Below are 14734 nucleotides of genomic sequence, written 5' to 3' on the forward strand. Positions count from 1 at the left end.
CTTCTTTTAACTTAAAATTATCAACAAAATGTATTCTTTCTTTGAGTATTATTGTTGCGCTCCCTAATTGCCTCTCAACTTGTCAACTGCAAATGGCTGATGGACAACAACAAATCATTTTAGGTATATTGAACCTTATACTCATAATATTAAAGTATATAATATTATTTAAAAAGCTGTAATTGCAAATCATTGAGTCAATTGAATATGTATACAGAGATGTAAATAATGATTTTCGACCGTGTTGTACAAGCTATAAGGTTTATATTTATCTGTGGAATTGTGGACATGTACATTTATTATTCGCATTGAAATTACCGTCATATTTCCAGTTCTGCGTCTCAATCAGTTTAAATATATTTATTGTTACTCTGATAACTGTAGCAACTTAGTTTGCATTGACTCTCATTAACAAATTACAATCGTTATCTAAAGTTGGTTAGTTTGGCTGGTAATTTTACAAACCATTAGCATAAACTGGAATGTCGGCTTAGCAAACAATTTCATATCAATTAGGTATTCGCCTTTAAGCGGAAAATATGTTACTAAATAATTTTAACGATCACAATGATACGTGTTTATTTGTTAACAAAAATAGGTAATTCACGCTTTTACGTCAATTGTCTAAATATAAAGTGAGTGAATTTGTGAAGCGCAGATTATATTAGATACAAAAACGTCGGGATACAATGAATATTCTGGTTTAAGTTGTATATTAATGGGTCTAGTATGTTTTTAATTTAGACAATTTAAATAAAAGTACGACTTCTATTTATTAGTATAGATTCGTAGGAATGCGAGACCGTCGAGAACTCTGACCTCAATTATGCAATAAGGCAGAACTACATCCGTTTGTAAGAATCCTTACTGTCACATACTTGCCCGTTGTAGTTCTTGCTTCAGTTCTAAAAGAGCACATTTAGCTATCACAGTTTCTTTTCAGTGAACACTGTTGCTAAACTATTTCATTATTATTTTTGGCCGTGTAACATTAAACAATAAAGTGAATTATGTAGTTTTAAATAGACAACGTTTTAATATGCTATTAATAGACTAAGTGTAAATAATATCATCAACTGACGGGACAAGATAATGTTTTAACTGTACTGACAACAAACGCAAACATATAATAATATAATGCTTATGAATCTTTGCTTGATATTTGAAATGTTTTATCATTATCACATTTGTAAGAATATTAATATACCAGAAATAGAGGTAACTGGTTTGAACCGGTAACAATGAACCGTGGTTCATTGGAATTTCGAAGTACTATTGTGTGCTTTGGCGCCGCGGGTGTAGGTAATTACAGCATAGCGCTCTGGCCTAATTACGCGAGGAAATAGCTTAGAGCAGCTCCAGCCGCCCTAATTACTGACATCCACCACCCGATGCTCTAATGAATAAATAGTTCCGGACTTTAAAGAAATATGTAAACATCTCATACATTCCGGATTTAATTTGTGAACGCTATTAGCGTTGCATACCTGTTGATCTTAAGCGCGAGGTATGCTAATGAGACGGTGGCGCTGTACCAACATAAACAAAATATGTTTATTCTCGTGCTAAACGCTATGTTCAAGGCCTCGAGTTCAATCATTATACTATTGACTACTCGATAAATTTTGTTTCAATTACTAGTTACTCGATTCATATATTTGTTTGTTTTAATGTTAGATATAATCTATGGTAAAGTAAGCTAAACTTCAATACTGATTGATTTCGGTTTTGTTCGTTATAAAAATGAGCAGAAATTTTCCCACATGTAATTGTACAGTAAGATTTCACTATTGATAACTGATAAAAGGTCCCAGTATTTTGTATCCGAGTGTCTAACCGCTTGAAACAATGATGTCTTTGTTCTGAGCTCTGCGGACTGCGGACAAGTCATCCGTGTCACGGCTACCATCTTTTCGTTTATCTGTATTTCTCACGACGTTTTATATTTCACCTTATAACTATCGGTCATCACGAAACTCATTTATACCTAACCTTGGACGCGATTATCTATTATTTAATACACTTGCTATTTCTCCGGTTAATTTAATTAAATAACAGTATTTCTAGAAGTGGATAATTTAAAAAAAGAAGCTTCTAAATAGGGCATAAATAATGTTGCTTCATCTTACTCAATCATTATTCAAATAATTACCGTTTGAATTGAATAATTATTATCCTGTCTATATCCTGAGTCCGTGGTCTGTGGATATTTATTTTATGAGTGTACCTAATAATTCTTTTTGTAATATCCAATATATCAAATACTTTATACATGCTTTTCAACCACTAAACTTAGCTTGCTAACATTTAAATACACGTGTCAGAGACTGTCCTCATAACTGCAGCTTTGTTTTTTTAAGGCACTAGTTCATAGAGGCGGTTATTTTTTTATGACGGCGTAAATGTACATAAAATATTATACTTAGTGACATTGAAATATCATTAAAACCGACCTTATATTATTATAGTATCATATTGTATTAGTAATTATCCAATTAGAGGGCAAATGTTACGTACATCGTTGCGCAATGATTTTGTCATTACCTTGAAAAAAAAAAAGTATTCGACTATATTCAAATATATTCTGTCACAAGCATTTTTGTCATAAATTTTAAAACACGAAAGAGCGAGAAAATATAAACTCAAAATTATATCGGTATTATTTGTTTAATTTTATTGCACAATAAAATAAATATTATAATGCATGATATTTGTTTCATTTCAATATTGCTGAATGTTATCTACGATTTGCTTTCAATTTTTATCGTTGCCCGTACGACGTTTGAAAAATTTGATCTTTATTGCTATCATTCTTATTTTAAAGTGAAAGTTTTATATTATGGGTCCGATCTTTCGTCTTTTCTTCTTAGGTGTTTACTTTCGAACCGATGGTATATGTTTAAATAATACATAAGAATTTGTAATTCTATATCAAATTAAGGTTTTGACTTGGTACCAATAAAGAAAAAAAATAAGGTATTAATCGTAAGGCATCAATAAAAATAAATAAGAAATGTTATTCGTAAGCCATTTCGCCAAATAAAAAATGGCCCACATGCTTGTACCTAATGACCGATAATAGTTTTACGATTTCTGATTGTATACATCCGATAATCGTATTTCTAGCGATGCCCGTGCATTTGGTATATCTTTTCTATAATTTAGATTAATTTTATTCCAGTGTTTATGTATGTTATTATTACTTGATATTACAATCGCAATTCAAGGAGATTACATTGAGAGCATTAAAACAGGAGAGCAAGATCAAAAACCACTCCAATATAATATAACATATATCACGCACCATACACATTTTCATAATATTTATTATTGCTAATACCCAACTTAAGATACCATTTGAAAATGAATCAAATGTAGTTTTCCGTTTTGCGTGAAATATTGCACTCGAGTGAGCTGAAAGCCTCCTATTGAAATATACATAATCATTGTGTACATTTTTTTTTATGCGACTCCGTTTCCAATTTCGCTTAACCGTAGCTACTTTAATAAAAATATATATAGTCCTAATTCAGGTCTCAAGGTGTCAGATTTTATTACGATCGGTTATGGTACGGTTTCAAACAAAAAGACTGCTACATTCATTACATTACATTAACAGCCTGTAATTTTTTTTTTGTGGAGAAGGTTTGGAACGTGTTTCTCTACGCTTTTTCAATGCGATTTGTTGGAATAGGTAAGAATTTCGATGAAATTAGACACATGCATTTCCTTCACCGTCGAGCATAAGATGAATTATAAATATAAATTAAGCACTTGAATATTCAGTGGTGCTTGCCTGGGTTGAACCCGGTTCGGTTTCATCGGTTAAGATGCATGCGTTCTAACCACTGGGCTATCTTGGCATTTAGCTACTGTCGCATTTATAATTTTAGTTGGGATATATGTGGAGTTATGTGTCAGTGAACAATCCATGTTTACCCAGAATGTAGTAACGATCATTCTTTGATCCAAAGATCGGTTATGAGTAAGACAAGCGTGAGTCACTGTGACGTAGCCGCCGCAGTCACACTGATTCCTATAATTAAATGAAGGAATGACGGCGCGCCTTATCACTGCGTTAACGATCAGAGCTAAATAAACAGGCGAGATGTTGTTTTGACCGAGTCTACTGATATGTGTTTATCTAAATAAATATAATAATATTTTTTGTCAAAAAACACTGCATCGAAGTAAGACCGGTTTTTTGAAAATTCTCCTAAGCTTATCATTTATCATTTTTGATTACTAGACCAACAACAAAGGCGTCACTTTGAAGTCTAATAAAATTCATTGCCAAGGCTACAAAATAACTGACATTTTAAGAAAAATCTTTCCTGTTTCAGTGCTTGTGTACTTAACAAGTAGGTGTATGAATAAATACGCAAAATAAATCAGTATGACCTCGGTGTTAATATTTTACGATAAGAACTTTTATCGTTCAAAGATCATTTCGAATACAACGCTGTCCGATCTAACATACTGTTTCAAATAACGCTTTATTACTGTGCTAAAGTATTACTTATCTATGATAATGCACATTATTCAGTTGGGACATTGCAGGTAGCATATAAATCATGATTGATGGAATCAAATTCTGTACTAGGCTATACACTATGTTTTATTACTACCTATACGCACACAAATTTGTACTACCCGAAAATTGACAGCATAATGTTGGTAACTAGAATGCTGAATCGTTGAAAATGTAATTTATTTCGTCTTTGTTATCTGGTGTATTGTTTTGGAAATGCGAGAACGCCAGATAAGAGATTATTGTTATCGCTGTTATCGCGGATAAAGATTGAGCGCATTTTTGATAACGATGTCGGTGATACATCTACATCTTTTGTTTAACAATCGAATTTAATTTATGTTTGTATACCTATTGTTTTTTTCAACGTGAATTGTAATTTTTTAGGAATTGTTTCTTTTATATACGTAACAGGGTACAGAATACTTTCAGATATTCAAGCGTAATTGATTTGATAGCTCTGCATATAGTTGTTTATTGATAATATTAAATGATTCACTGCATCGGTCATTATTATTGACGAGGTAATACAGACTAAGGTTATTTAATATTTAATTAAAAGGTAACATGTATCACTTGAGGTTAATGATATAATTTTATTACAAAGGAACATCCTTTACAATTTTCAATCCAGTTACGGTTACCATATCCAAGAATCGATTTGTTTATCGCATACGGTTGGTAGAATTGTCTACTAGTTTTGATAAGAAAGGGTACGATTAAAAAAACCACTTGTAAATGTAAAAAAGCAAATACACTAAATATCAATATCCGTTTAAGTACTCCATTATTTTTTATGTTGAAGTTATTTACTAAAGATTATATTTATTACTATCTTTATTGATGCAATATTTCGTTAATCTGTATATTAAATTTCAGTGCATGAGAACTCAACTGTTACTACTTATCAATTCATAATAAGATGTAACGTACATCTTTCTTTGTGAGGGTTTATTTATATTTTCTGAGATATCGCTCGTATTTGTTTTTGTGTTTTTTTTTTTGTTGAACATTCAACTGTCGTTTGCAGGTGTTCTGCGATATAGTTGTCCGTGATGGAGAGATGGTCTGTGTGGAGTTGGTGGCTAGGGGCCGTGGAGGCGCCGCGCAGGCCGTCATCTTCCTCGGTTCAATTCGCTATGACGCCCTCACTAGAGTGTATGACGCGAGGGTAAGTATACTTATATATTTTTTTAATTTACGATTGTGATCTAAACGTGTATAGATATATGTATTATGCAGAAACATTTTTAATTTTGACATAAATTACTTGTCACGATGAATGTAGTAATAATCGTTTCATAAAAAAACAGGCCAAATATTTTGTGTAAGTACTTTTAAACTTATTTACCATTTGAGCAATTAAATTTTGACTTCATTGCCATCATATATTTCTTTAAATCAATCATCAATACCTTAACACAATACAATAGTTTTGTAGAACATTATAATAATTACGTTCCTAAAAATTGAACTGTTACGATCAAAAGCAGCAACCTTATCACAGGAGATCTGCTCTTACTTATTAACGAGATTATATAATGATTAAACACAGATAATGGTGATCGTGTCTTAGCATTGTGTAACAAGCAATGATGTTGTAGTAAACAGATATGTTATTAACGCGCAAAAAGTGAAGACTAGAAAACGTCCTAATTGGGACGTTGGCCTTTAGTCGTTTTACGTAGTAACACGTTATAATACATCATAATTATGTAGTAATACGTTTTGCGTAATTAAAACATCTAGTTATCCCTTTTACTTATTGTTTTTATCAAGCTATCCTTTTTACTTTTAACGAAATGTAAAAATAAACTAAAATAAACGGTCCCCGGCGCGGCACACTTTTTTCTGTTGTTTAGTATGGGTATACCATATCTGATTATTAGAATATCTTTGGTAACAAGCTATTCCTAATATCATAATCTATCCAAGACTACTCGTAATCTATCCATGGTTCTTCATTGTTAGTTGAAACCCAAAAGTATAAGTTCATAATTATATTTATGAAGACGTTTCGTCCCGTCGTCCAGGGCCGTTTACTCGGAAGTAATTAGTCTAGAAATCCTCATTAGTCTTGACCTTGCTCTCTCATCGCGAGCGATTGCTTCCAAATTAAACAAAAGTTGCTTTAATACGATAGGGTTTAAGTGCTTATGTATTTAGGAATTATATAGTAATTCGTGACGTCATTAAGGCAACAACTTTCAGTAAGTGTGACTCTGTCTCTGCATTTATTGTTTGACCTTCCATATTTAAGGATTGCGCTGTAAATTAATAGCAAAGTGTGATTTTTTTTATTTCAACGAATAGCAACATTTTGCACTAACCAAGGTCAAAGATTAGTCATTTAACGAACGTACAAAATAAGTTAAGTTTTGTGTCATCGTTTGTTTCCGCCATTTGTAATATTCTCGAACGTTACATCTTAACAATGGCACGCGACTTTACCTATTTCCGAGTCTCGTGGACATATATCTTGACGGTGTAATTTAATGTAAAATATTTAGTTCAAGCCAGTCTGGGTAACTACAAACCATTTACGATATATTCTAACGCTGGTTATGTATTTTTGTGATCAGTATAATTTTGATTTGAAGGTTGAGTAAGCCAGTAATACTACGGATACAGGGGACATATCGTATCAGTCTTAAAGTTAACAGCGCATTGGCGATGTAATGAATGCTCTTCCGATTTGCTATATTATATAATTAAAAAGAAAGTAACGTTTTTTAAATGTCGGCGGCACATCGAAAGATCAGGAACTGATTTTTACTTGTGATAATTTACGAAATAATTTTGATTTCTTATAAAGCTATTCTAGTTTATTTGCTATACAAGTTGTACATTTCTTGACACTGCTTTCGAACGCGTAATGTTGTCGGAAACGTGGCAGCATATCTACAATAATACACAAATGAAACGGTGATAATCAAATATTTGTGTTATAAAGTGAGATTAATCGTCACGCACCGAATTGCTTATTGGAATTATCGTGACGTCACAACGCCCACGCGCCATGAGTACGTACATCATTACGACTCGTCTGAAGTAATCGTATCGCATACAGTAATTTAGGATTATATCTTAATACATGGAGCATAGTTATGAGTGACGTCAAGATCTCCACAGATTATAATATCACTCGAAATTCACACAGAGAGACGAAGCGTCTTTTTGTTAATACGTCAATCTACACGTGAATTTGCATTTGCTTTTGTTTTTTGTATTCGCTGTTGTTGCTTCACTATAATATTCCGCGGGCGACATCTGCCTTTTGTTTTTATAATCTGAGCGCCAATGAGATATGTCAATTTTATGTTACTGGTTAGTGAGAAAGAGCGACCGGAGTCCGGGTGATTATAAACACCCACGTTAATTACTGCATCGGGATCTTCAGAAGAACTGATAGATAAACTGTGGCGGCTTACAAGTTTCCGACTTACTTCGCTTATAATTTACTACGACTAGCTCTACGGATGGATAATTTTATTTCTAATTAAAACAAAGTATTTTTAGGTATTTCGTTCCCGCACGAACGCACTGATTGTATAATATTTTTTTATACTCAAACGTTTCCGTACATATTTAGTTGCTTACCTATTCTGTGCAGTACGAGGAATAGGCATTGTTTTGTTTGTTGCTTTTGTTATTGTTATTTGCATCACGAAACCTCACAAAATCGTTAATATTTTTTACTCACGTTAATTATACAGTTTTCCTCCATCCTCTTATATCTTATAAATAAAACATTTTGTAGTGATCAAATGTGCTAAAAGTAATTTGTGGCGTTATGGTTAGTGCCAAAAAATGTAGTCGAACCGACGTGGTATTCCCCGTGAATTAGTTACTAATTTTACACATATTTTACAGGTAGTTTTCGTTTTATAAACCGTTCAACAAACAAATGGGAGTTGTACTCGAGCAAGGATCTTTGATTATTTATGAAAATAGACATTCAAATTTAGAATGCTTATAGAACTTATTCTTTCTTGAAATTAATTCCAACGTTACGTTTGTTTATGGTGTTTTATTTCTTACTAGTAGTCGTGGGTTCGCCCGCGTTTAAGGGTGTTGGTTGTCAAAGCAAAATAAAGCAAAATAAAGCCTTCCTTGGAGTTCAAGTTTGCTTCATAATAGATTTCATTGAATTCGATTCATTGGTTTGTTAGTGAAAGAGCGACAGACAGACAGAGTTACTTTCACATGTATAACTCTAGTAAAGATGGCCCGGATGATTATTTAAAAAAATCTAAAGAAGGTTCGTAATTCAGAAGATACCAACTGCTTGCTAATAACAGCAAAAGGCTGCATATAACGGGTAGAATCGAATTGGCGCGATATAATTGGTCTAGAGCTAGTATAATTTATATATTTATGATATTCACTAAGGATTTACAAAAAAAATGCATTTTGAACGTCGACGACGCTGGTAGATATCGAGATTTTGTAGGTCAAATTACAATAGATGTAAGTAGTTAGTGGAATAGTATGATAAATTAGGATATATTACTCAATAATTGTTAGAAGTAAACAATATAGCTAAGGTACAAAATCTCTTACATACGTATGTATATCTAAGGTTTATTTATATTTATTCCTTCTTCGATTGGAATAGACAACACTATCGGCGGTACTGAGATTCTAATTAAATTATAAATATTGTTTCCGTCAATTATTTAATTCTGCTATCCGCGAGTACAACGAATCTACCGATTTCTCTTTAATATCTTTAAGTCAATAGACTTCAGGAAATTCTGATGTGCTAATTACTTGTCATCTGTCAGATCGATGTAACGATAGATCGAGCGATTTAGTTGGGGTCGCGGTCGACCCAATGGCCTACTGGCGTAGAGTTACGGGAGGGTCTGACGTAGGATGAGAATCGGGTGGAGGAGGGAGGCGCGATATCAACAAGTTTTCGTCGCGTCGCTGCGACGCCGAACGTAATGGATGGAGTCGTATTAATGACAGTTAACGGACATCGCGCCTGTAACTCGTGACTGATTTCATTATAACAGTTATTTTACGCTTACATTGTCAAAAAATTGAATTAAATGTAATCTTGTAAAAATAACTTACTAATATAATTTTTTTTTAATATTGCTATGTCATTATGAACCTTTTGCACGATCGATATTTTTTTCCAATTTACGTTTGATTATTATTGTATTATCTATTGAATTGTGTTTTATTTTATATTTCATATTATCAATTCTATTTTCCTGTATTCATTTATGCGGGGTTTTTCATGTCATTTATGTAAAACGATATGTTGTGTTTATTAAGTAGATATGGTAGGTTTCAAAACATGTTGTAATATTATGATGTCATACGAATATTTAGCTATTTATAGTAAATATTGATTGGCTTCTAGCTTGTTCTTAATGTATTAAATTTATATTTTATTAGTCCCTAGTGCTTGCAATAAATGATTGTTTATTCCCAGATAGACTAGCACGAAGCGCTATTTTCATTAAATAGAGTATAATATAATATGTTTTAATAAGTTTATTTTGTGGTGGTCTAAAATTATACTATTTTCTATGGGTTATGAAAAGCGACGAGGCTTTCGAAGAATAACCTAAAAGCGTCCATTTCTAGGACAAACGAGTTCTTTGAAGGCGTAGAGTTACCCGTCGTTATAATAATATGCTTCCAAACTTGGGGTCGATAGCCGAAATAAATGTCTTTGGCTTGGTTTGAACTCCTTCCTCGGAACTAGGATGCCCTCATTACATCTTTCGTACACAGGAGACAAAGGGAATAAGGAAAATGTTGTTTGATATCTCATAAACTTTAATTTTCTACAAGTAATTTAAATCATTCTATATATTTTTAACAGAAAGTGATAGGAATTATATTCTCTTATAAATGCCGCGAGAAAATAATTCATCGTATTTTCTTTCTGAACTATACACCTTCCGAGATCTCTCACACATGCCATCGATTCAGTGAGTTAGCTCACTCTGTTACAACGTTACACAACAAACTGTGTGTATCAGAAAAACAACAATGTGTCGAGAATCAGCGCTCACATGCACAGGTTACTCGCTAAGAATAACTTATAGCTTTGAAACATGCACGCTCCATTTGTTTCTGCAAGCGATATGTCCAAGGCAAACATTGTAACTATCAGATAAATATAATATGACATGTATAAAGAGTTCACCAAGTGTGAAAGACTGAAGAACATCTTGGGTATGGTTATCAAAACAATATTTTATTTTACCTACATTACACAGTAATGATCATGTTTTTGATGACGCTACCTCACAAACCGTTACATCCGATACGTGAATCATCAACGGCCGAGATCGTTCTGTTGCACGGCAGATGGCAGTACGGACGACAGGTGGCCCCATGTTTATATTACTGGCGTACTACTGTTTACTACAGACGTTGTGCAGTGTGCCCTCGGTCATTGTTCCTGTCGAGTGTCACGCTTTAAAAATAAACATACAATTAGTCTACGGAACGTTTCGAACTTGTATTTGCTTATTAAACGACGTCACATTCAATACATTTTTGTAATGATTATACTATCGTCATTGTTGTGTCACAATTATTTTTTTTATGAAATATCATTTAGTATAGTAGTGAAATATGTACAAGTTTTAATTATAACAAGAATACTTATACAGAAAACCTTTAGATGGACGACATATGTAGTGCATGTTATTGACGGTGTGAATATCTATACTACTATTATAGCGCGTCAAATGTAAGTTGGCGTGTGGCAAACACATGTACTAATTTTTTTGTTCATTTATATCTTATTTGTTTTATTTACCCTTATTAAGAAAACTTACCCAAAATCTATTAAAAATGAGACGTAGAGAATTATTTTCTAGGGAGATATTGGTAAAATAAACAAAAAAGTGGCAAGACAAATGGTGAAGCAGGTGCTGCCACAGGAACGCTAAATTATACTTGACAGTCTGTATAAATGTGAAAGTAACACTGCCTGTCTGTCTCTCTATCACTGGCATGCCAATGAGCCGAATTTGATGAAATTTGGCTAGGCTTTTTATATATAATTAGATAGTCAACTCATTAAATGCGAGCAAAGCCACGGACGACAATTAGTATAAAATAACTCCTTTAAATAAAAAAACACCTTCGCTGTAATTTAATTGCATGCTTATAAGATCAAATTCAGGAAAAGTGCAGAGTTAATTATTTTATATTTTTTATTGACATTTTTGATAAAAGCGGAAAATAACCAATTATCTACTTTTGTAAGGTTTTATATGAATTCTAGATTATTTTCGCGAATTTCCTACGTGGGTGTTTGTTTGTCACAAAGCGTTTTTTTGCTGTAAGTACTCTTATTTAGAAGGACATCGTGATTTCATTAAATTAGTCAACTTTTATTAATTTTTGAGTCAGATTTTATTATTATGCATTCTTACATAATTAAATAAACATAAAATATTTGAATTAATTAAAATACCCAAGAGGTAGGTTACGTATATTGTTTTACAAAACGAATATTATATCGAAAATGAAATTAAAAAAAGATCAAAATATTTTAAATTGGTTTTGAAATTATATTTGAGGTTTTCTCGTAAATATTTTCGAGACTCATTCTACTGTCAGGAAATGTCAATTATACCGTTTGACAAATGGCATGAAATGATGTAGAGTTTGTTTAAACTTTTATGCATTATTATTTTGTCATAAAACAATAGCAAGCTAGGAAGTATACATAACAATTGGATCGATCACAACGAATTTGAAACATTCAGTTAAATGTATAATATTTTTACTCATGCTAAATCTATACCTCTGCACTAATACTATAAATGTGAAAATGACTTTGTCTGTCTGTCTGTCCATCAATCATTCTTTCACGAACAAACCACTGAATCGAATTTTGAAGTTTTGTATGAAGCAAATTTAAACTCCAAGAAAGGACATGTTCTCATTTTTTACCCAACACATGACACTGAGAATCACGATCACGATCTCCGTGGTCGAGTAGTGTGTACACCGGTTTTCATGGGTACGCCACTCTGAGGTCCCGGGTTCGATTCCCGGCCGAGTCGATGTAGAAAATTCATTAGTTTTCTATGTTGTCTTGGTCTGGGTGTATGTGGTATCGTCGTTACTTCTTATTATCCATAACACAAGTGCTTTAGCTACTTACATTGGGATCAGAGTATGTATGTGATGTTGTCCAATATTTATTTATTTATGACAACTAATCCCTAAAACGCGAGAGAAGCCGGCTGCAACGACTAGTACAAAATAAAGTATTTACATTAAGTAGATCGCAGCAAAATTATTATTTGTATAAATAGATATAATATAATATGCTCATTCATCGGCAGCAATCGTCGTTGTCGACGAAGGTGGCGCAGCGAATGTCGTTCGGTCTGCTGGGACGCGGAGCGGGCGCTGCGGCGCGCTGCGAGTTCGTGCGCATGAAAGGGCCGGGGGGGAAGGGTCACGCTGAGGTTAGTTACTATTATACTCTATGCTCAGAGTCGGATTTAAAGGTGTGGAGGCCCCGGGGCCAAAAAGCAGTGAGGGCCCTAGACAAACAGAAGCGTGAACACCCTAATAATTATATTATTATGAATTAATTAGTTTTTTTTTTATTTCAATCAGTAAGCTATGAATTGTTTCGTATTTGTATCGATAACTTTTAAAATATTAAATAGTAACATTATTATAATTTGACTATATCTCAGTATTTGTTAACTTGCTGAAAACTGTGGCCCCCTCTCATGTGGAGGCCCCAGGGTAGTAGCCCCGGTTGCCCTCCCCTAAATACGGCCCTGTCTATGCTTATATTGGTGAAGTCATTAACTATATTAATTCATTTTAAATAACAGGACATATCATTGCAGAATTAGGAACTCAATTCCTAGTGTCGTTAAAACGATAAATTGGTTCGTATAGTGATTACTAAAGGCGTGTATTCTTCCTCACAATACCCAGTAAATATTTTTGTATATGTTGTTATACGATTGTAAGGCTCTCCTCATAGTAAGGCAACTCACGTAGGTGGCGGTGTCGCGTCCGCGCTCGTGCGGAGCGCACACGCCGAGCTCGGAGCCAGGACTCACGGCCGCCGAGCTGTGGGACAGCGACTGGGAAGATGACGACCCCGACGAGCTGTTCCTCTATAGGAACCAGGTGACTCACCTCCATTAATCTCTTTGCACTACCTTGACCTTGTACTTATTAGCTTATTATAGGAGACCATAAAATCAAAAATCAAAATCAAAATCAAAATAAACTTTATTCAAGTAGGCTTTTATAAGCACTTTTGAATCGTCATTTTACAATTAAGTGAAGCTACCACCGGTTCGGAAAGTAGATTCTACCGAGAAGAACCGGCAAGAAACTCAGTAGTTACTCTTTTTTAACATTTAAAAAATACAACGTCATGTTAATTAAATACAATTATTTCAATTAACACAGGGCGAGTGAATTTGTTTGTGAGTTTAGTGATATCATAGTTATTGCTCATTGGAGTTGGAGCACAAAACATAGTAATGCAATATCATACATATGTAATATACCTATGTATCTTACAACGTTAGCCTTGTTAATCTTTATTAAACGGGCTATCTAAAAACTCCGTGATTAGCGTGAGCAACTGAACGTTACGAATGCGAAGTCTTCAGGTTTGGCGAGTATGTAAATCCTACTTCCTACTTAATAATATAATATATAATATTTTAATGCGAAAGTTTGTGAGAATGGATGTAGGTAACGGTTTGGGATAAAATTTAACAGAAATATAGGTTATTCATCAGAATAACATATACGCTACACAGCTAGTACATGTTATATGGCAGTTTTAATTCTAATTTTTAAGTCAATAATTCGCGTGTTGAATGTTTCATGTTATATATTATTTATATATTCTTTTGCTGAATAACAAACACGTTTAAAAGTATTTTATTTTACAAAAACGAACGCATATGTAGAATTGATACGGCTGTGTTGTTTCATGTAAATTATCAGTCACATGACGACGATTGTATTTATTAGTTTACGTGGCGTCGTTCAACAAACAGCGGCATAGTTCGTACGCCGAACGTACGTCACACTGAGATACAACGATGTCACTTTAAAGGGTGAATCGCGCCGAGTATTTTTGGTCTATTAATACTTAGGGCGTGAAATAATTCAAAACAATTTAAACGAAAGTCAAGGTTATAAAGAAAGAAGGACAAGGACGGA

The 14734-nt window shown here is 33.4% G+C and overlaps 2 protein-coding genes across 2 annotated transcripts in view; one reads left to right on the plus strand and one right to left on the minus strand.

Annotated features, from left to right (window-relative positions):
- The window catches only part of LOC124544115 (uncharacterized protein KIAA0930 homolog), a 37389-nt gene that overhangs the window by 17366 nt on the left and 5289 nt on the right, over positions 1-14734 (plus strand). Inside the window, exons 5-7 of the mRNA XM_047122559.1 lie at positions 5562-5702; positions 12868-12993; positions 13547-13678. Coding sequence (XP_046978515.1) covers positions 5562-5702; positions 12868-12993; positions 13547-13678 — 399 coding nt within the window. The remainder of the gene's footprint in view (positions 1-5561; positions 5703-12867; positions 12994-13546; positions 13679-14734) is intronic.
- LOC124544114 (phosphatidylcholine:ceramide cholinephosphotransferase 2-like) overlaps positions 1-14734 on the minus strand; it is a 91224-nt gene that overhangs the window by 10413 nt on the left and 66077 nt on the right. The gene's annotated exons all lie outside the window — the stretch shown is intronic.

This window comes from Vanessa cardui, chromosome 4 (genome assembly GCF_905220365.1).
Source record: "Vanessa cardui chromosome 4, ilVanCard2.1, whole genome shotgun sequence".
NCBI lineage: Eukaryota > Metazoa > Arthropoda > Insecta > Lepidoptera > Nymphalidae > Vanessa > Vanessa cardui.